The following is a 21329-nucleotide window of genomic DNA, read 5'->3' on the forward strand; positions in this document are numbered from 1 at the left end:
AACATTTACGGGGTTAGGTCTCCATGAAGGATGAACATGGTCAGCAAAATGGGGGTCTCACCGTGCAGACCACTATAAAGCCACAAGCTCCATCTTTGTGCCTTCGGTCTGCACACCTTTGTGGCACACTCAGCCCTGGCTTTCCCAGAGGCTGTGTAAGAGAAACAAGGGCCTGGGAAAAATTGCATGGAGCAGGTGTTGGGGCTCAGATGAGGGGTAGGGATAACTGGTGTAGCAATGCCGGCTGCGTGGTTATGCTTTTTAATAAATATAGTAGGCAGGGCCGATGGAACACGGTAGGCCCGGTAAGCATGGCAGGAGGGTGCTCTGCCTTCCTGCCTGCACTGAAGCAACATCCCCCTTATGTCCTGAGTCCCCGCTATGAACGGAATAGGAAATCGGAGCAAGAGCGGGGTTATAGGAGAATGACGCGTGCGCAGGTAAACCACAAGTGGCTTACATGCGCCAACTGCAGGCATGGGGAGCTGGACAGCCCAGCTATGGCCCTAATAGTAGGCTAGGTAGATTAAAGGAATATTGTATTAAAGGAGGAAAAAAAAAGTGTATGTGAAGAAATGGGAGGGAAAATAAATAAATAAATAAATAAAATAAAAAATCGATGAAATGTAGTGGTCAACCTAACACCTTTCACCATTGTTTGGGCTCCTCAGTGCAGGATAAGACTTTTCTGATCGTATCCTGCACAGAGTAAGATGTTGTCTGTAGGTGAATATTCAGTGTCAGGACAGGACAGGACAGTCATTTGTCCTAAGATCCGCTAAACAACTTTAAATATGGTAGAAGAGGAGTAGAAGTCTAAAGCAATACATAAAGAACACATCCCAACAAAAAACTATTATAAATTCATATAAAGCAACATATAATTCACAGTTACAGACACCAGAGACTGTAAAATCAACAACAGAACAAATAAATAAATAATACATAATAATAACGTAAAAGGGACAGCTAGAGGTATATTCTAAAGAAATGCAAGGAGATGTGAAACTGCACAAATAGATGTAATGGTTACAATGATTGTAGAAGTTCATAAACCCCAATAGTAAGGGTGGAAAGTGAGTTTACAACATACCATTTCAGACGTCCCACAAAGCAGAACCATGTTTTCTGTTCCTATGAGAAAGTGGCCTATGATTTTGAAACATTGCTAAATTATCACCTACACACATTGCAGGCAGCTTAAAATGTTCAGCCGTCAAGTCAGTATGAACTTGATGACGTAGCTATGCTGCAAGGTGACCAATTTCTAGTGAATTGATCGAACATGAGAATGCAACCTGTCTGTACACAAAATGGCTGCTTCCGCAGTGTGGAGGAGATTTGTATGCACTACACACAACAGCACAGTTATTTGACTGTACCTACCGATACATAATTGTGCGTGTGAGCTGTATAGTATTATTATTAATTTTTATTTATAGGGCGCCACAAAGTATCCGTAGCGCCGTACAAGGACAAACAATGGCACAGTACAAGGTGAAACAGCACAGTACAAGTAACAGTAAGCACTATAACTCTGGGGGCTCAGGCACAGCATGAAAGAGGGAGGGAGGGGAAAAGTGAGTATAGGCAGGTAACTATGGCCCAAGAGGGTGGGCACGGATGACAGGTTGAGAGTCACTGAGGGGAGCGGAGAGAAACGAGAGGAGACAGAGGGCAGAGGGACTGAGAGGAGGTGAGCTGAGTAGCTGGAGAGCGCAGTTAAAAGTGATGGAAACAGAAGGTAGGAGAGCCCTGCTCAAAGGAGCGAACAATCTGAAGGGAGGGGAGGACAGACAGACACATGGTTGAGACAGGAGAAATGGAGATTGAGTCGAGGAAGGGGGAGAAGGGAAGAAGGGATGAGAAAGAGAGGTAACCGGGGGAGTTTAAGCATCTTCCATAGTCAGGTTTCTACATGCTGGCAAGAAGTTAGCCAACTTCCTGACCGCTACGAATATTCATGAGTATTAATGAGAGAAGGTACAGCCCATGTGCTGGCAGAAGCATGCTCACTGCCTCCTGAGAGACTTTGTGACATCATCAAGCTGCCAGAGAGAGAGGGGGACTCTCATTGGTTGCTTTGGTAGTTATGTCTGGCGAGTGCCATCCTGTCAGGAACTTTACACCTTCACTGGTGGCAATAGGTTGTTACCCGCCATGGCTGTTATGCCAGATGGATGCCATCTTGCCTGAAACTTAAATAGTCCTCCTCAAGTGGACATGTGCACAGAGGTGGAACTAGCGAACTGTGGGCCACGGTGCAGGGGTGTGGGGGGGGGAGGGGGAGGGAACCAGGGTCCACAGCTCACTGGTTCCCCGTACAGCGAGACCCATTATCTCCTTGGGCCCCGGGGCACTGCAACTGCTGCACCAATGGTAGTTCCGCCACTGCATGTGCAAATGCAAAAAGGAGAATAGACCAGGCCCCTAAATGCCATTTATTTAAGTTATGCTCCCACTGTGAGTGGGTGTGGTACGGAATAATGATACTCATTATTCTGACCAGACTTACCCAGACGTGGTGAGCGCAAACGCTTCCTTCCCCGACCAGACTCCTTCCCGACTGCTGTTAGCAACGACTTGGAGGCATCGCGACGACTGAAGACGGCGGCGGCAGGTCATGACGTCGTTGCCAACAGCAGTCGGGAAGGAGCCTGGTCGGGGAAGGAGGCGTTCGCTCTCACCACGTCGGGGTAAGTCTGGTCGGGGTAGTCAGCATCGATATGCTGACTACCACCGCTGTGAGTAGTCTCTTTTCCATATGTTATGGCTTTTATGCCCAAAACAATTAAACTCCGAGTGAAACAAATGTATATTGTAAAACAGTTCCTTTGCCTAATGCAGATTTAGGAGCAGTAAGTTGTTCTACAGATCAGGAAGTGAGAAATACTTGTGAAATATCTGCCGTTGTGCCGAGTCAGGAAACCTTTATACGTACAAGTGTGAAAGGTACCTGTTAATATGTACATAAATATTCAGACCCCCACAATATAGTACCTGTTGTGTATATCCACTGTTAAATAAATTCGTCACATTGATATCACTGCCATCTTCAGTGCAATCGCTGTAATCTCCCCCCAAGCGACTCACTGTTTCCTGGAGGAGACCAGAGAAAGAATATAACATAGGTCTATTATAAAAACAGGTAACAATTAAAGTGTGTTGCTGTTACATCACATAGTATCTAGGACACTTGTAACAGGTCATTAATATTTTGTATGGTTTGTGAAATGTTGATATATACACAAGATGTTCAAACTTGTCTCAAAGTAATAAGACTACACAAACACTAAAACAAGCTGCTCTGATTGTATAAAACAAGTTCAATGGCTGGTTGTTCATGGGACCCCTGACAATGTGTCAGGTCTAACACAACCCTCGTTAAGTCTCTCACTAAGGGGCGATGCATTTGGTGTAATATTGAGTATGTTGGGTTTCCATGGATGAGGAGTAAAAACATCAAATGGAAGTCCGACCTGCAACCACTTTAGGCCCACCCCCCTTTCCAACCATTACTCTCTCTGCCACAGTGTATCGCCATGTGGATGTCCCTATACTACCTAAAGCTCAACATGTCCAAAACAGAGCTCATCATTTTCCTTCCTCCCAGACCCACTACCTGCCCTTAAATCGCCCTCACTGTCAATAACACCACAATTTCCGCAGTCTCCCAAGACCGCTGCCTTGGTGTCACACTTGACTCCTCGCTCGGCTTTATTCCTCACATCCAGACTCTCTCCCAGTCCTGTCAACTCCACCTTAAAAACATTGCCAGAATACGCCTTTTTCTTTCCCAAGATGCTACCAAAACTCTTATCCATTCTCTCATCATCTCCCATCTTGATTACTGCAACCTCCTGCTATCTGGAATTCCCGACACCCATATATCCACACTTCAATCCATCCTAAATGCTGCTGCAAGACCGTTCTTCCTCTATCACCGTTCCACATCTGCCGCACCACTTTGCAAATCCCTAACTGGCTTCTAATGTCCTCCAGGATCCAATTAAACTTACACTTCCCAACAAATGTCTCAAAAACATCACCCCCTCATACCTCTCAAATCTTATCTCAAAATATTATTCTTCTTGCCCTTCTTGATCTATCTCTGACCTGTGCCTCACCTTGTCTCTGGTAACCAGCTCTCACTCAAACCAACAAGACATCTCATGTGCTGCTACACATGTATGGAATTCCCTACCATGTCCAAACTCTTCCACAGCCTTCAAATCTATAACTGCTTCCACAAAACCCATCTCTTTAATAGAGCATAACCTACTCCCACCTATACTACCCACACTAATACATCCTCACACCTACCCTACTGCCAGATATACTACCAACACTACAGTACCCTTACACCTACTCTACTGCCACATATACTACAGTTCCCTCACACCTACCCTACTCCCACCTATACTACCAACACTGCAGTACCCCCACACCTACCCTACTCCCACCTGTACTAACGTCAACACAGTACCCTCACACTCACCCTACTGCCACCTATACTATACATGTGTGAGGAGTTTGTATGTTCTCCCCATGTTTGCGTGGGCTTCCTCCCACACTCCTAAAAACATACTGGTAGGTAAATTGACTGCTAACAAAATTGGCCCTAGTCTGTGTGTGTGTCTGTGTGTGTTAGGGAACTTAGACTGTAAGCTCCAATGGGGCAGGGACTGATGTGAGTGAGTTCTCTGTACAGCGCTGCAGATTTAGTGGCGCTATATAAATAAATGGTGATGATGATGACCTATACTACATACACTACAGTACCCTCACACCTACCCTACTCCCACCACTACAGTACCCTCACACCTACCCTACTGCCACCTATACTACATACACTACAGTACCCTCACACCTACCCTACTGCCAGTAAGTTAACCCTTACTGTGCTGGACCAGTATCGCCTGGTGATACTCAGCCACATATTAAGAAATTGACCCTATAATCCTATGATGAACACAATAACAACACACAGGGACCATTTCCTTGTGGGGTTTTCCCCCTTTAGTCTGGTTTTGTGTCTGTCGGTTTATAACTGAGTCTACGGGACCCTAATTGTGCGAATTCAATATTTTTTAACATTTAAAACACTTGATTATACGCATCATACATCAAATGAAAAAAAAACACAATAAAAATGCCGTCTTTTCCCCCTTTGTAACAAAATGTATTATAGTTGCGTTCTGAGAAATGTGCATTTAACATACTTTTATAATGGTAAAAAAAAAAAAACCAGCGTGCACGTAAGAGGATGTTTATTTTAGATGGATTAGGATAAATTGATAGACAATGATGAATGCAAGTTATGTATTGTGAAACATAGTCATGTTGTTGTTAACTGATGCAAGAATAAGCCATAAAAATCACAATTAGGCTTAAAACGACAAAGTGATATAGCTGTATAAAGAACATGGACAGTATTATTATTATCATCATCATCATCATTTATTTGTTAGGCGCCACAAGGTATCCGCAGCGCCGCACACAGTACTAACAATACAGGGGAGGGGGCCCTGCTCATACGAGCTTACATCCTAAGGGAGGGTGTACACCTATTAGGGTGGAATAAACAGTGCAATAAAGTCTACGTTTCACTTTACTTAATCACAACATTATCCCACTGGACCAAAGAATGAAGGATATAACTTCACCCCAGGAACTGTGGGTAGAACCATGCAATTAATTACTCTGTGTGACTATCTGTGAGACTGTGGGACCAACTGGAAAAGCACATAGTAGAAAATGTGAAATTCAGGTTCCAGCTCCAGCAGAGGAAGAATTCTTTACAGTTAGAGGAGTCACATTGTATGTTTAGTTCCCAATATATTTGGGTAGGGGAGTAGTGGCAATTTAAAGAAATTTTACCAGCAAGGAATGTTTGCCTGTATCTGTCGACTTTTTGTTGAAAATGTAGTTGTTTTTTTTTAAAGATAAAATATTGATTCATACTACTTCCATTTATATGATTGTTTTTAAATTTAGTTTTTAACCTATGTCACTCTGTGCAATTACTGTCTGGCTAACAAACTAACCCAGCACTGTTTGCATCTCCTCTTCCCCTTGGTCAGTACAAAGAAACGACCTGGTACTTCGATCACAGGCCTGAATTGCAACGTACCTTGGCATGGAGCTCCACAGTTTTGCCAGTATCTGGAGATACACAGTTCTGCCTATGCAGGCGCTTCCATTAGGCAAACCTAGATACTTGTCTAGAACGCCAATGTTAGGTCACCCCTAAAACAGTGAATGAGTGACATAATGTCACTTAATACATGGAGCACTGGGCGCTGGCATGGAGGACAAACAGTTGGCATTATCTAACCTGAAGCTCCTAGCTGCTGCTCTTCCACGTTTGTCATAGGCTGGGATCATGGTACTGAGCTGTGATGTCACAGCCAAGCTCCGCACTCGAACTCAGAGGAGCTGAGGATGCCAACCCAACCTCCTGTCTGCCAAGGAAAGAACCAGCGGGGGTTGGGGTGCAGCGCCCAAGGAGGAAGGCTATGCTTAGGGCTCCCCCAGAGAAAACACCAGCCATTTTTAGGGACATAGGTTGACAACTAAAATGTACATTGTAGGTGAAATATACTCTCAAAATCTACAATGGTCAATTTAGTAAAAAGTCATACACCAGAACAAGACAAGTTATTTAGAATTAAACCTACTTTTCTCATGCCAATAGAAGTCTCCACACCCGGCTGGATGTTAAACCCGTTGTCATCCATGAAAGCTGGTTCGTTATGGCCGTGAACCAGAACACGTGCTCCGGCCACTGTGGACAGTAACGGGATATAGTCGTGCTGCTCTGTCCGTAGGACAAGGGTTAAACCTTAAAGACAGAGGGAAGATTTTACGGGTAGTTTAGAAGACCTCAGTTACACAGCCAAAGATTATGTAACCCTATAAGCCTGTAAAAGATTTTATTTTACCTACATTTCTCTAGTGTAATGGTACTAAGTGCCTGGTTCTAAGGTGTTCCCCAACAGGATGCCAACCCCCTTACTCAATGGGGGACATTTTTCAAAATTAGACTAAAGGAAAAATGAGTCGCTGCCTCTCAGATTCTGTGTAGTATAAAAAAATTAAATCAGTACTCTGGTTGCTATGGTCAACAAAACCTTTTTTTATTTGTACCAGTTTCAGTAAATATCCCTATATAGGTTTCCCTGTATCTTTCAATTTTCTGGACACTGGACATGGATGCAGTGGTTGTCTGGATGTTGCCCTAGTGATAGACTCTATTCTCACTAAAGTCAGTGGTTCCTAAAGAACCTTGTGTATTCTCAAGGGCATGTTAAGATATGTGGTATAAGCCAGTGGCTCCACAAGGGACAAGGGCATCACTAAGTATCTCCGTTGGATTTGTCCCTTGACAAACCATCTCCATTAACCAACCGTTTTTGATGCCGGGCATAGAGGATCTCCAGGTATCACTTTCAGAGCGGTTATGGTTGAATGTGTAGCAGTTCCCATAGATAGCGTGATGGAAGTGCGAGTAATTCCTGTTGAAGGGACAAAAAGTGTTTGTTTTCTAATATCCAGACTGTACATCGCAAATGTTATTGTCGATTGTTGCACAACCATACAGACAAATACGGTCATAACTAGAAATTACTTAACTTATATACCCAATTCATGAGAAGTCCCTGTTGCAGGACACTTTTTAGTTCCATATTCTTGCTAAAGTCTTAGCTCTTCTGAGATCTGGCTCATCCAAACACCCTACAATGTACTAATTACATAACGGATACTTTGAAATACGCTGACAGCAGAAGCAATGTGGATTCAGACTGAAGGGACTAATTATATATATATATATATCCCCCATACATACACATTATTTATTTAAATTTTATTTTTTAGTAGCGGAACGGAAGGCCCAAATCGGAGTTGCACTGCGTACCTGAGTGCCAGATAGATGGCATTCAGGATCATACATGTGTATAGTTACGGACATTGGTCTGGTAAAGTTGAACCCTTATCTCTATATCTCTACAGACCAGTAACATTGGGTCTCAGCTGGTAATTTTCTTTTGAAAAACTGGAAATAAGGGATTTTTTATTGTGCCTATGAGCAGTGATCAAACAAACAAGAAACATTCTTATTGCCACGTAGAGAGGTCATTTGCTCTGGCAATAGGGCTCTTTATCCCTCAATAATTAATGATTAATAGAGCCCTACATTTCTTTTTAACATGGATTACTCACCAGATGATATGTTTAAGTGGTTCTGAAAAATGACCTTATTGTTAGGAGCTGCCCCTCTCCCTGGCGTCCCGGTCCTCATGGAGACTACCAGATAGTCGGCCCGACCGTTGCTAGTATTCTGGACCTCGCTGTTTTGCTACGGACCTCTGACCTTGGCCTGCCTCTGACCATTCGCTCCAGCTGGGCTAGCATGCCCCTGATACCACCTGCGCTGTGGCCATCTTTGATGAGCTTTTACTACTCTGAGCCTAAGACCTGGGGGCATCCGATTACCTGTGAGCACATAAAGCTCTACGGGAAAGCCGACTGCTATAGGTGAAGATCTCTACCCTATTCTGTTCTAAAAGCTCATCTAGGTGGTCGTAAGCATTAACACTTATATGTTACTTTCAATGAAGTAATTCAATGATATTATTCCAATGATAACATCATTTTGATGTATATTCTACAATGGCAAAAAAGCAGAACCCGTTTCAGGATTAACCCTTTTAAGTCTGCTTTGCGACACACACAAGTACTAGTGTAGACAAGTCCATCTCAACATCTAACAGACTCGGCTTGTGAAGACAACAATGACCTGTTGTGGGTTCAAGGGGCAGACTCTCTCATTGATATTCATATCATTTCGTCAACAGTATAATTTTAACTTTCGTCCCTCCAATTTGTGAAGACTTCTGTCTCAGTTCCATTCCTTTTTCTTCACCTACTCACCCATTCTGCATGCAGTACCGCTCATTATATCTGCAGGAAAAGATGAAGTTCTCCAACTGTTCCTCACTCTTGTCGCCATTATTGGGTACTCTGGCAAGGATATTTATATAATGGAAGCGATACCATTCCCGGATGGCATCCACCCCGGAGCTGTAGGTCTGGTAGATGCAGTCCTCCCCAGTCTCATTACACTATGGGCAATAATAAAATAGAATTCAGTTTATGGGAAAAGGTTACACAGTGGACCTGCTTTGACTTGATCCACTGGTTCCTGGAGAACGACTGGAAGTGTTTGGAGCTTCCGGTAATCATTTGGATGGATATTTTTCATGGAATGTCTACTTTCAAATGACTTTAATGTATTGGTTTGTACATGACATTCTGCAACGTTTACTAAATACATTGCTTTAAGTCTCCAACTCTCTTCTGTGTTTCTGGACAAGCCCATTGATCCATCCAGAAAAAGGAAAACAGAGTTTGCTCCAAAGCAATGTACTCGGCACTACAAATGAGCAAGGTTCTGCATAGTGTGGTGGTAGTGGTTATAAATCAAAACATCAGATGTAAAAGAGGTTGCTTGTAAACTTCATGCATCAGGCTATAAAGCGGAGGACAGAGAGTCTCAAAACGCGTTGTGCGTTTTATGACAGCAGCAGTGTATTATCTTCACAGCCTGGTCCATACATACTCATCATAACATGAACAATGTATAGTCTGTAGAAACAACAGCAATCACCTTTACAGTTGATGTTTCTGGGTCCCTTCACGCATGTGGTGCATTTTATTAGTGTTTCCACCACTAACAAAGTCCACCACACACAAACACCACGGATGGTGTTGGCCAACTGGTGGCTCTCCAAGAGATTACATGTCTCTCTCCTGAATAATTTGCTATCTTTGGTTGTCTTCCTAGCTATTCTCATGTCACAGAGTGAGTACAGTGTTTTCACACAGTCTATTTAGTAGGTTAATTTCTGCTAGGATGATAATGCCTTTGCATTAACTTGACTAGCCACTCACAGATTAACCTAAGCTTTAGGCTGAGTGAACACTTCATGTTGGTGCTCTGATATAATAATGGGATCTGACGCTTCTTTATGTCCTTTTTATTCAACCAAGGCCCATAAAAAAAAAGCGAAAAAAAACAAAACAAAAAACCTTGTAGCTCACCGCTGATCGAGATATGCTCCAGGTAATAGAGAGGATACATTATAACTAGAAGCAGTGATAGAAGGCATGGTAACATTACCAGTAGGAGATGTCACTCACGATAATTCTACTCACCAGTTTGAAGCCAATATCCCAATCTTTGCGTTCGACTTGCATATCTTCATTGTCGCCAGTGTCTACACTTCGGACTTTCCTATGAAGACTTTCTTTAACCGGGAACCTCTCAAGAGGGAAAGGAAGTGGCTCTTCGGCTTCACGTTTTCTTCTGTTGGAAGGAATCCTTCCTTGCACCCCAGTACCATTGTACTTGTATAGAGCAAATAAGGTCTCCTGTGTTTGTCTGTCCAATTGATCCACGTCATCCAGTATAGCATGGTATCTGGAAATTGAGAGTAACCCAATGCATGTTAAGACATTTATTTTTAACAGACCAAATTCACATCTATAGTTATAATGAATGTCTGTCCTGTCTGGTATTATTCAGTTTTCCTATAATGGCTCACTATTTGTGCATTTGTAGATTAGTGAAAAAAACAAACAAAAAAAACCAGACAAAAGTGAAGCAAGATATGTACCCATTACATAAGAAAGCTAAAAATTAAATAGTTCATTTATTTGATGGGTACCAAATATGCACCAAAATAATCAAATGGCTTTATTATCTAAGAAATGTCTAATAACCCACAGAAACCAATACACAATAAGCTTTAATCAATCTAATACAATGGAGACAATGGAAGAAAGTGTCTGATTGCCCTGGGTTAGTGGACATTGCCCTTTCTTTTCTTTTGCCAGTAAATGCTGTGTTGATGGCTCAGAGAGGGCAACGTGGTAAGTAAAACGTCAATGGACGTAGGAGGGCGGTAGGATGATTTCACTTGGCCAACCCACGTTGTATCAGCTGTAGAGGGAAGAACCAGTATATTTACACTGGTTAAGAATCATATTGGTTCTCCTCTGTAAGTCTTGGTGATAGAAATTTCACTGCCAAGTCGGATGTGCAGATTAGCTGTAGTCCATGTACAGTGCATACTGGGATTTCCAGAGCTTGGCAAGTGGGAGTCTACAAGGGCCGTTACTTTTAGTCCTTAGCCTGTAAGAAAGAGAAACGTCTACATATCCCTGAAAATGTACACGGGGACAAGTGGATGTTTCTCCACCTTGCTCTATCAAACAGACAGCAAGTTAAATAAAGCATTTGAAAGTGTAACAAACAACATTCATTTGTTTATCTTGCATCAGATTGAAATCATTAAAATAACACCCTTGTAGTACTTTCTAAGTCCACGAGAAACCTGCCCCTCTGAGGACGTTCATCAAGGAAAGGCCAGATTCACTGAACTCCTCCTATGAGAAGATACCCCTTCATATATCACCACCTTGATGCCCAGATCCATGCACAAAACACTAGAATTTGTGCAAAAAATGTATTTAATTCAAAATATTATTTGCACAAATTTTGAAGTTTAATGAATATTACTATATTACTTCCTACACCTCTGGTATAAACACATTTGATGTATTCATTATTGAGTCTCTCCTTGTTTAATTCACACACCTACGAGGTGGTTATTGGTGACATTTCGTTCCTCACCTGTATGGGTTCAGGGTACACACAGTCACAGCTGGGAACGGCAGTCTGTCCGAGTTGACATTAAGATTAATGCTCACTGGGTAACTGAAATACTGTCCAAAGAGAAGTCCGAACTGCCAGTACATGAGTCCAAATGTAACCAGGAACAAGACGAGCCAGAAGGCAGTTTTCATGCGGTTGTTACGGGAACATACCAGCCGGATGGCCCCATGAATGGTTGTATTGTTGCAGAAGAACTCAAAGAGTTCCCGGTACGAGGAATAGAACTCGATGAGACCTTCCTTGCTCGTCTTCTCCTCCTCAGCCATTCTGGAAAGTCAAAATAAAAAAAAAAAAACACCCATTTCATTTATATCAAAGTGCACAATATGAAAACATTTATTAATTTCATCCATAACACTTAGTCCTGTTGGTGTGTGTGTGTGCGCTCGCTAGTGTACACCAGGTAGAGTGGTTAAAAGGTACCTACAATTGGAAATTTGGTCCAGTGTTAATCATAATACTGGGTCACAATATTAGTACGAAGAATGAGCCAGCATTACTCAGTAATGTTCTAAACTGGAGTGTTCTCTGGCAGACAGACCACCTGTCTCAAACAACCAATAAGCCATCATCAACATTCATTTATATAGTGCCAGCAAATTCTATAGCACTTTACAATTGAGGACAAACACAGTAATAGACAATACTGGATAATACAGACAGATAGGTAAGAGGGCCCTGCCTGCAAGCTTACCATCTATAGGTCAATGGGAGTCGGATACATGAGGTTAAATCTACATTTGCATATTGGTCCAACCAGATTACAAAAGTAAAAAGTGATTTGTATACTATATGATCCAGTTATACAGCAATGTTGGCCAGGGTGTCAGAGTGTTGTCTTGTGTGAATTGTGTAACGAGTTGTAATAGGGTAAAATAATAAGGTTAAGAGGATGGTTGAGGAATATTATAAGCTTGTCTGAAGAGATGGCTTTTTAGAGAATGCTTTAAGGTTTGTAGACCAGAAGAAAGCCTTATTGTGCGAGGGAGGGAATTTTTCAAAGTGGGTGCAGCTCGAACAAAGTCCTGTAGCGGGGAATGGAAGGATGTGAGGAGAGTGGAAGAGAGACGCAGATCTTGTGCAGAACGGAGGTGCCGAGTTGGGAGATATTTTGAGACAAGTGAGGAGATGTATGTAGGTGCAGTTTTGCTGATGGCCTTGTAATTTAGTAGATGTATTTTATATTGGATTTGGTAAAAAACAGGTAACCAATGTAAAGTATGACAGTTTGGCTCAGCAGAGGAAGAACGATTTGCAAGGAAAATCAATCTAGCTGCTGTGTCCAAAATAGATCCCATATCATATATGTTATGGTAGGCACTGACCTATCCACTCATGTGACTGAGCAAAGGGTCATGATGTGGGGAGGAGAGTGAAGGCAGATGGGAAGTCACAGAGCAAGCGCTACATAGTGGAGAGAGCAGGATCAACCGACAACTCAGAGAAGTGACTTGAGGCTCCTGATAAACTAGTGCAGGATAATTGTGGTGTGAAGCGTACTACTACATTATTATTATTTATTTATAAGGCGCCACAAGGCTTCCTCAGCGCCGATGGACAGTACAGGAAACAGTACAGAACAATAAACAAGTAATACCAGGACTTCAGAGGCTCCAGGCAGAGCAAATATATTGAAGTTGGAGCAGAAGAGAAGGTAGATAGACAGGAGGGAGAAGGGCCCTGCTCATAAGAGCTTTTATCCTAAAGGGAGGGGAAATAGACGGCCTGCACAAAGGGAGTCAGAGCAGGGGAGCAAGCGCACCCCTCTTCAGAGGAGGAGCCAGGCGATGAGAGCGAGCATGAAAAGAGTGTTAAGTGGAAGGCTGCTAGGCTTTGAGGAAGAGATGAGTTTTGAGTGCCTGTTTGAAGGAGCACAAGTTAGGGAACAAACGGATGGAGCGTGGGAGGTCATTCCAGTGCAGGGGGGCAGTTTGGGAGAAGTCTTGAATTCTGGAGTGGGATGAGGTGATCAGAGTGGACAAGAGGCGACGAACATTGGCCGAACACAGGGACCGGGTGGGAATGTGGATAGAGAGGAGATTGGAGATATAAGGAGCAGTAGAGTGGGAGAGAGCCTTGTAGGTGAGGGCAAGAAGTTTGAAAAGGTTTCGGTAGGGGAAGGGGAGCCAGTGTAGGGCAAGGCAGAGAGGGCATGCAGAAGAGGAGCGGCGAGAAAGGAAGATAAGCCTCGCAATGAAGGGGGGCGAGGCGAGAACGGGGGAGGCCGGTGAGGAGAAGGTTAGCAGTAGTCCAGTTGGGAAATGATAAGCGCGTGGTTAATAGTTTTGGTTGCTTCATGAGATAGGAAGGCCCAGATGCGGGCAATGTTGCAAAGTTGGAAGCGACAGAATTGGGCAAGGGATTGAATGTGGGGGGTAAAAGAGAAATGAGTGTATAACAAGAAGAACAGGCACATCTTAAAACAGCATGAAATGAAATTGACTTAGACTTGTTGGCTTTGTGATCAGTCTTCAAACCTGGTAGGTGTAACCTGCTTTCCACAGTTAGGTTAATTTACAAAAATGTAGATGAGCAGTTCATCACGTGTGTTGTCCTCCTTACACAATTACGATCCCCCTCGCTTGTTAATTACAACCTCTAAACTGTTCTAAAATACTGCTTGCTTATGTATTATGTTAATCAAAAGAGTGAAGAGAAGTTGAAGTTGTTTTTCTTACATAAGCCACAGTTTTAATATTTTCACTACATGGGTATGTATTTGCCTATAAATCTGCTCCCCGGGATAAAATGTGCCTAGATGGTACAAAAATCATACGTTGTAGTATAGGACCTGTCCTGGTTAGCAGCACCTCCAGAGCTCCTTTTACAACCTAGCAAGGAACAACAGCACAGCTTGAATCTCATTTCATTATCTCGTCCCGTAAACAAAATTTAATTTCTGCATTTGTGTATGCATCTACAAATCCACATTGTTCTTATTTTGCAGGGCAAGGTTGCAAGTCTGTCAATTGTACTGTGCCTGTTCAGCTAAAGAAGCCCCTCCCCTTTACATGGCATCCTGCTACGAAGGGGTGCAAGTGCACCTGTACTACATTCAGCCACAATGCCCTGATCCGCTCTCTTGCAAAGAAAATTTTGCTACAATCTAAAAACACCAAAACGTTACCCCGCTAATCCATGCCTTCTGCATGTAAATGGGTGTATAATCAGAAGAACAGGCACATCTTAAAACAGCATGGTCGCGTTACCAATAAGCTTCACTATGCAGTTGCCTAGCGCGCCAAGGTTTGGGGTTCAATAACATAATAACACCCATTCATTTTTAATTTTTTTCCCCCCACACTGAGTGTCAGCCTCTGATACGGTGGGGCAGCTGATTACTAACTGTGAGGCTGTCTGCAGCTTCTGGTCCTTCGTTTGAATGATACGCTGTGAGTGCAACGCTTCTGCTGGCTGCAATTTTGCGCTTTCATAAATGTCCCTTAATGCTGGGCTGGAATATAAAGTTCAGACAAGGAAAAATCGAACTATTGTAATCCAAACATAATTTATTATCTATATCACAAACCTAGTACACGTATGTTGTAATTAAATAACCCAATATAGAGAAGATAGTGGAATGGCTTTGTGACGAAACCGGGGCCTATTGGACTGAGGACTTTTAATTCATCACCCATTTATCACAGTCTATTGTACTTTTTAATCTCTGGCCCAGTCTAAGTATATACACCAGAGCATCGGTGTATTATGCATATTTTTGTTTCATGTCATTAGGCACATTTTGTCCTTGCTATTACCTGCAGTATTGTATGTATTGGAAATATAAAGACTGTTACCCCATTGTGTGAAAAGAGCAGGACAACAGAAGCCATATTGCATGACAGGATGGAGATTTAGGTAGTTGTGTTATATAAGGTAATTATCATGTGTCTCAAATGTCCATTGTTATGAGGCGTGGCTTGTTATTAATGTAAATTATGTAATCACAATGTCTGAGGGATTGTTAAGATAGTTAGCTGGAAGCCCACATTAATTATCTGAGTCAACTTGTACATCCAGATAATGTGCAGTGTGTCCCCACAGTATTATACCAGCTGAAATAGCATTGGGAAATGTATTAATATGTATCAATGTAAATGTTATTGTATCAATATGTATCTTAGACTTAGAACGTGTAACGCTGCAGATACAATGGGGGGGGGGGGGTGTTTCAATTGACCGCGTTACTGTAAAGAGTAACGCAGCCTGTGCACTATTACCAATATTACGGTAATAGTGTGCATAATTACCGTTAATGCGGTCATTTCAATGCCGGCTTTTTGCTTGCGGCTCCCTCAGTGTTAAATTTACCATATTAACAGTAATAGGATAACCACAGCGGTATTCTGGGGGGAATTGAATTCCCCCCAATGTCTCAAATTTCTTAATGTTTCACGCAAGCGCGAAGTGTCATGTTATTCTCTAATGTACTATTATAACCCTTAGTTTAGTGTAGCCAACCAAATAGCTAATTCAGTAAAGCCATTCCATTGTACAGTCATGGTAACAGAGACGATATGTCTAACAGTTACATTATTTAAGTGTTCACTGATAGACCCCTGCTGAAAGGGGGAGGATTCAGAAATCTTGACCCTACTCCCTGAGTAGACAGTCAGGTATACAAGGAGAGCACAATTCCAATGGAATAATTCTATCTTGGAGGATCCTGATGTACAAGACAACAGCACGAAACCCTCAGGGCCGGGCATAGTGGTGCTGCCAGAGGAAACCCTACAAGGACAGGGTCTGTGTGAGTCATCAGCCCAGGCTGGGTGACACAGGACTGTCTAGATAAACGGTAGCGGTAATACTGCGGGAGGATATACTCTGAAGGATACCCATATTGTTACTTTGGAGTGCTGACTGCAAGAGGCTGCTGGAGGGTAAAAATGATGCAATCGTGTCATCAAGGCCCCCGTCCCGCAGGAATTTGGGAGTTTCCTGCACATTCTGGGAGAGTGGGGAAAGTCCGATTTAGAATATTAGCTCCAGTGGGGCAGGGACTGATAAGAACGATTACATAATCCCAATACATTTTGTGAGCTTGACCCACATTGATGAAAATGCCGGCTATGAATTCACTAGAAGCCAATGGCATCATGAATATTAGTCAGTTAGCGCATCGGCCATGTCACTGGCGAGTTTATAGGTCACATGATATTTTGATTAATATTGGTTCAGTACACAAAATGGCTGCCGCTGCTGTGTGCAAATGACTGTTTAAAATTAAATAATATGAATGTGCTCCTTTAAAATTAGAACCACTGTTCCAATCAGTAGGGAAAACAGGCAAGAAATGTTAATGATTGTGAATCATCCTACGAATAAATTATTGTTCTTAATCCAATGTGGTAAGGACACAGAACTTGTTATTATTCTATTTATAGACCTATTACGGTTTGATCTGTGATGCTTCTGTGGAGGAGTGCAGGTTCTTCTTGTACGTCCAGCAGTCTCACCATTTACATAGATGACTCTTAGTGACTCAACATGAAAACCTTGCAATAGGATATTAGCGATGAATAATATGCGATTCCTCAGCTGAAAGGAAAATGTGAAAACTTTGCTATTACTGGTATTTGAGAGCTGTTTACCTCTTGCTCTGTAAAGGTCAGAGCTCCAACTAACGCTGGGAGAACTTGTAATACACCAAGGGGTAGATTTGCTAATACTAAGGAATACTAAAGCAACCAATCATTTCACAGCTCTCATTTTGTAGCATGTACCCCTAAGTCTGTGCCTACAAATATATAATAAAGTTAAAATTTATCATATTTGACAATGTTCCCCTACCTGTTTGACAGATATTTAGGATAGGGGCATATTGACAGATGTTTAGTACATCAGACACAGGAATTTCAACTTTACCTGCTCCTTGTACCTGCGTGTAGCAGAGTAAACACAGAGTTTCTGTCACACTTGCACTGAATACCAGGGCAGTAATTAGGCATTTGTGGGCCCCTATAGCAAAATTGGGGCCCTTACAAAATGTTGCTATGGGACCCAAAAATTTATGTATGGTATATGAATCAGATTTTTTCACCCCCTCCATATTACTGAAGCTCCTTAGATTGATCAGTTTGTGGGTGCTGTTATAGTAACCAAGAGGAAGGAACCTGCATTGTTAACCAATTACAGTCCTGATCACTAGAGGGAGCTTAGTAAGGCTGTAGCAGAAGAGAAGATGTCTGCAGTTCCACTGCTATTTATTTTATCCTGTTCTTAATTAATCAATCATACTTACCAACATTTTCAATCTCATGGGGACAAGAGCAAGGGGGCTTGGCAATTAAGCCCTGCCCCCACTGCAAAACGCCCCAATTTTCAACATAATATGGGGGGGGGGGGCCAGTATGACACGATTCACTGTGAATCACATCATTAAGCCCCACCCACATGCTGCACCAGGGAAGCGGGCAGAATGTGGGAGTTTGCACTGCTCTCCCGGTAGTCCGTTAGAACCCCTAAAAATTCCGGCGTCTCCTGGACATTCCAGGAGAGTAGGCAACAATATAATTAATGCAGGATCCATAGGGATGCACCCCCCTCACTATCATGGTAGTTCATACTTGACAACTGTAAGAACCTCCCCTCCAGGATATCCCGGAGGGGAGGTCACGTGGCAAGTGCAAGGGACGTAGCACCGCAAAACACGGTCATCTCAGCGTCATCGTCTTGCGGAGGCAGGACCAGAATTGAGCTCCTCCCATTCCACCTATTTCACTAGGAATTCGGTGGGATCCGGGAGAAAGGCTCCCTCAGGGTGCATGAGTGTATTAGACAAGAGATAAGAGGGGCTGACAAGAGTCCAGATAGACGGGTGGTGATGTTTTTTCTTGGTGGGGTGTTTTGCTCCTGGATTATATTTTGCACAGAGGCATTTTGGCGACACCAATATATTTTATCGTTATTATGGGGCACAATATGGATTTTAGTCGATGTGAGCTTTTGGTTCCACTCGTTAAAAGAAAGTTTAAAAATATTTTTAAAATGTGAAAAATAATTCAAAACATTCACAGTGAAACATTCTAATGCAAATAAAGCATTTTAAAAAAAAATTCATCTGTGATGCTTGTTAAATTGGCTTCCTCCCCATTGTTAAATCAGCCCCTAAGGATCTTACGTCTGGCCGATGTTTTATTCTGAAGCATTACTCAATGCATTGCTGGTTTACAAGGAGCAGCTGGGGTTTATAATGCTATCCTGACAGTTCCCGTACTGAAACAATAAGCCGAATGTTGACAAACAGATTAACTGTGCAATTCATTCACCTTCCATGTAATTTAGTACAGTGTTTCTTTATGGTCAAGGTGAGTTTGGTGGGCATTCACGCTGGTACTTTGCCAACAAAGTTACCCAACATAGCAGCAATGATCAGTGATGCAGAAACCCATGACATTGATACCACTGGGAGCATTGTGAAACTGCTGGATGACAATATAACGCACATCACGGCTCGTTAAACTGAAGAGTATAGTAAATAATTCAAGGTCAAGGAGTGCCAAGATGTGTGGCCTTATATGCAACCTTGCTACCAATACATACTTAACTTGGTGCCAAAAAGGGATATAATTAAAATAATAATAAAAAATTATATAACACACACTATATATATATATATATATATATATATATATATATATATATATATATATATACAAAAATATATGAGAGAGAGAGAGAGAGAGAGAGAGAGAGATCTATGCCAGTCAGCTGGATATACTTTAAGAAACACTTGTTCCAAAATTCTCCCACATGACACTCAGACCCCGCTCTTGCTCTATAATATCCCCACATACCCTCCACCCCTCACTTGACACAAATTGCAACCACATGGGCTCAAACCCCCCACAAGCCTGTAGAACCCACATGCACTACCCCACATGTTCCGCAGACCCAACTGCATGCCCCAAAATATCTCCATATGCCCATTAAGCCTCCCTCACATGACTATAAGACCTCTCCCTTATACCAATCAGACCAATTGCTCACCAGATCTCCCCCACATGCTCATCAGATCTCCCCCCTCATGCCCCTAGACCACCAACATATACCACTCACATACCCATCAGATGACTGGTGGCTCGCCAGGCCACCTGTTGCCCACCACTGGTCTAGGGTGTCAGTATAATGTGGTTAGTTATATGGCTGACATTGACTCATGTATAATTGCACGCAGCCACCGGTCTAGCATTGATCAGGAAGCCCCACCTTTGTTTTTTGGTGAGGTCAACATATTGTATAAAACTGTCCTGATAAAACTGAATGACAGTCCCCATTTATATTCATAAATAGCTTTATATAGATTAACATGAGCCTCTGCAGAATGATCAATACCGATATTATTATTGAATTTGTGTAGAGAAATAGTAATACATTTGCACAATATTCTCTAGGTTTAAATTGACATGTTTTATGTATGTATATTGATAAAATCAGGCTTTTTGAGAGTTGGTAAAGAATTGTAATACCTCACAAAGATATCTGCAACCTTTCTGTCTGATTTAAATATCTAGGGCCTGATTCATTAAGGATCTTAACTAAAGAAACTTCTTATTTAAGTCCCCTGGACAAAACCATGTTACAATGCAAGGGGTGCAAATTAGTATTCTGTTTTTAAATACTGACTGTTTTTTCATGTACCACACAAATATCAACTTTAAATTTCAGGTGTACAAATAAGCTATCAAGTATTTGTGTGTTACATGAAAAAACAGCCAGTATTTAACTTATGTGCAAAACAGGATACTAATTTGCACCCCTTGCATAGTAACATGGTTTTGTCCAGGAGACTTAAATAAGAAGTTTCTTAAGTTAAGATCCTTAATGATTCAGGCCCCTAATGTTTATAAGGAACCCTCATTTAGTTGTAATTATGCCTGTACAAACACAGGATTAATTACAACTACCACCTAGAGAAAAAGATTACTCCTTTAAAAGGGATATCATCATTCCCCACAGTTCTGTGTGCTCACTGGGAGGTGTACATCTGCATACGTCTTTTTCATTAAATACATATACTGTTTAATAATCCTTTTAGTAGATTACCTGCAGTGTGATATTGTGTCTGTAATATCTGGTAACAAGAACCATTATATTGTCAGTAAAATATAGGTTTCATTATTTGCAGCCATAAATGATCAGCTATGTAGATAAGAGTCAAAATTCCCAGGCTCAGCCAAGCCAAACGCCAGATTACACACTTGCAGCCTTATCTCACTGAGTGATCTAACAATACATTCATTGTTGTCCATTTCCTGACAATTGTGTCCAGCCCAGAGGGCTCTTGTACACTTCAGAGACACTGAGGCTCATAAATGGACATGTCAGAGTTAGTGGAATGTTACAAGTTATTTCTCAATATTGAAACAAACGCAACACAGGACTGGAATCTCTTGTTTCCATAATGTTATAGAAGGGTTAATGGAAAAGTCTCCCTTTCTATAAACGTTTTATGTATCCTGGGTAAGAAGGTTTATTAGTTGACAACAGTTTACACATGTTCGTCCTCCAAGATCACAATTGTCACCAGCAAAATTGATTGTTCCCTGACTGCAGCCATCCAAACAACAGTGCTGACTCGGAGTCA

General features: G+C 42.1%; 1 protein-coding gene across 5 annotated transcripts in view; it reads right to left on the reverse strand.

Annotated features, from left to right (window-relative positions):
- SCNN1A (sodium channel epithelial 1 subunit alpha) overlaps positions 1 to 21329 on the reverse strand; it is a 54861-nt gene that overhangs the window by 32316 nt on the left and 1216 nt on the right. For all 5 annotated transcript variants that reach the window (XM_075215868.1, XM_075215872.1, XM_075215873.1 and 2 more), the window contains 6 exons: positions 11699 to 12007; positions 10219 to 10483; positions 8935 to 9125; positions 7411 to 7517; positions 6681 to 6844; positions 3001 to 3099 (listed from right to left, as the gene is read on the reverse strand). In XM_075215868.1, the coding sequence (XP_075071969.1) occupies positions 3001 to 3099; positions 6681 to 6844; positions 7411 to 7517; positions 8935 to 9125; positions 10219 to 10483; positions 11699 to 12006 (1134 nt within the window). In that variant the 5' untranslated portion in view covers position 12007. The remainder of the gene's footprint in view (positions 1 to 3000; positions 3100 to 6680; positions 6845 to 7410; positions 7518 to 8934; positions 9126 to 10218; positions 10484 to 11698; positions 12008 to 21329) is intronic.

Source organism: Mixophyes fleayi, chromosome 6 (assembly GCF_038048845.1).
Source record: "Mixophyes fleayi isolate aMixFle1 chromosome 6, aMixFle1.hap1, whole genome shotgun sequence".
NCBI classification, from domain to species: domain Eukaryota; kingdom Metazoa; phylum Chordata; class Amphibia; order Anura; family Limnodynastidae; genus Mixophyes; species Mixophyes fleayi.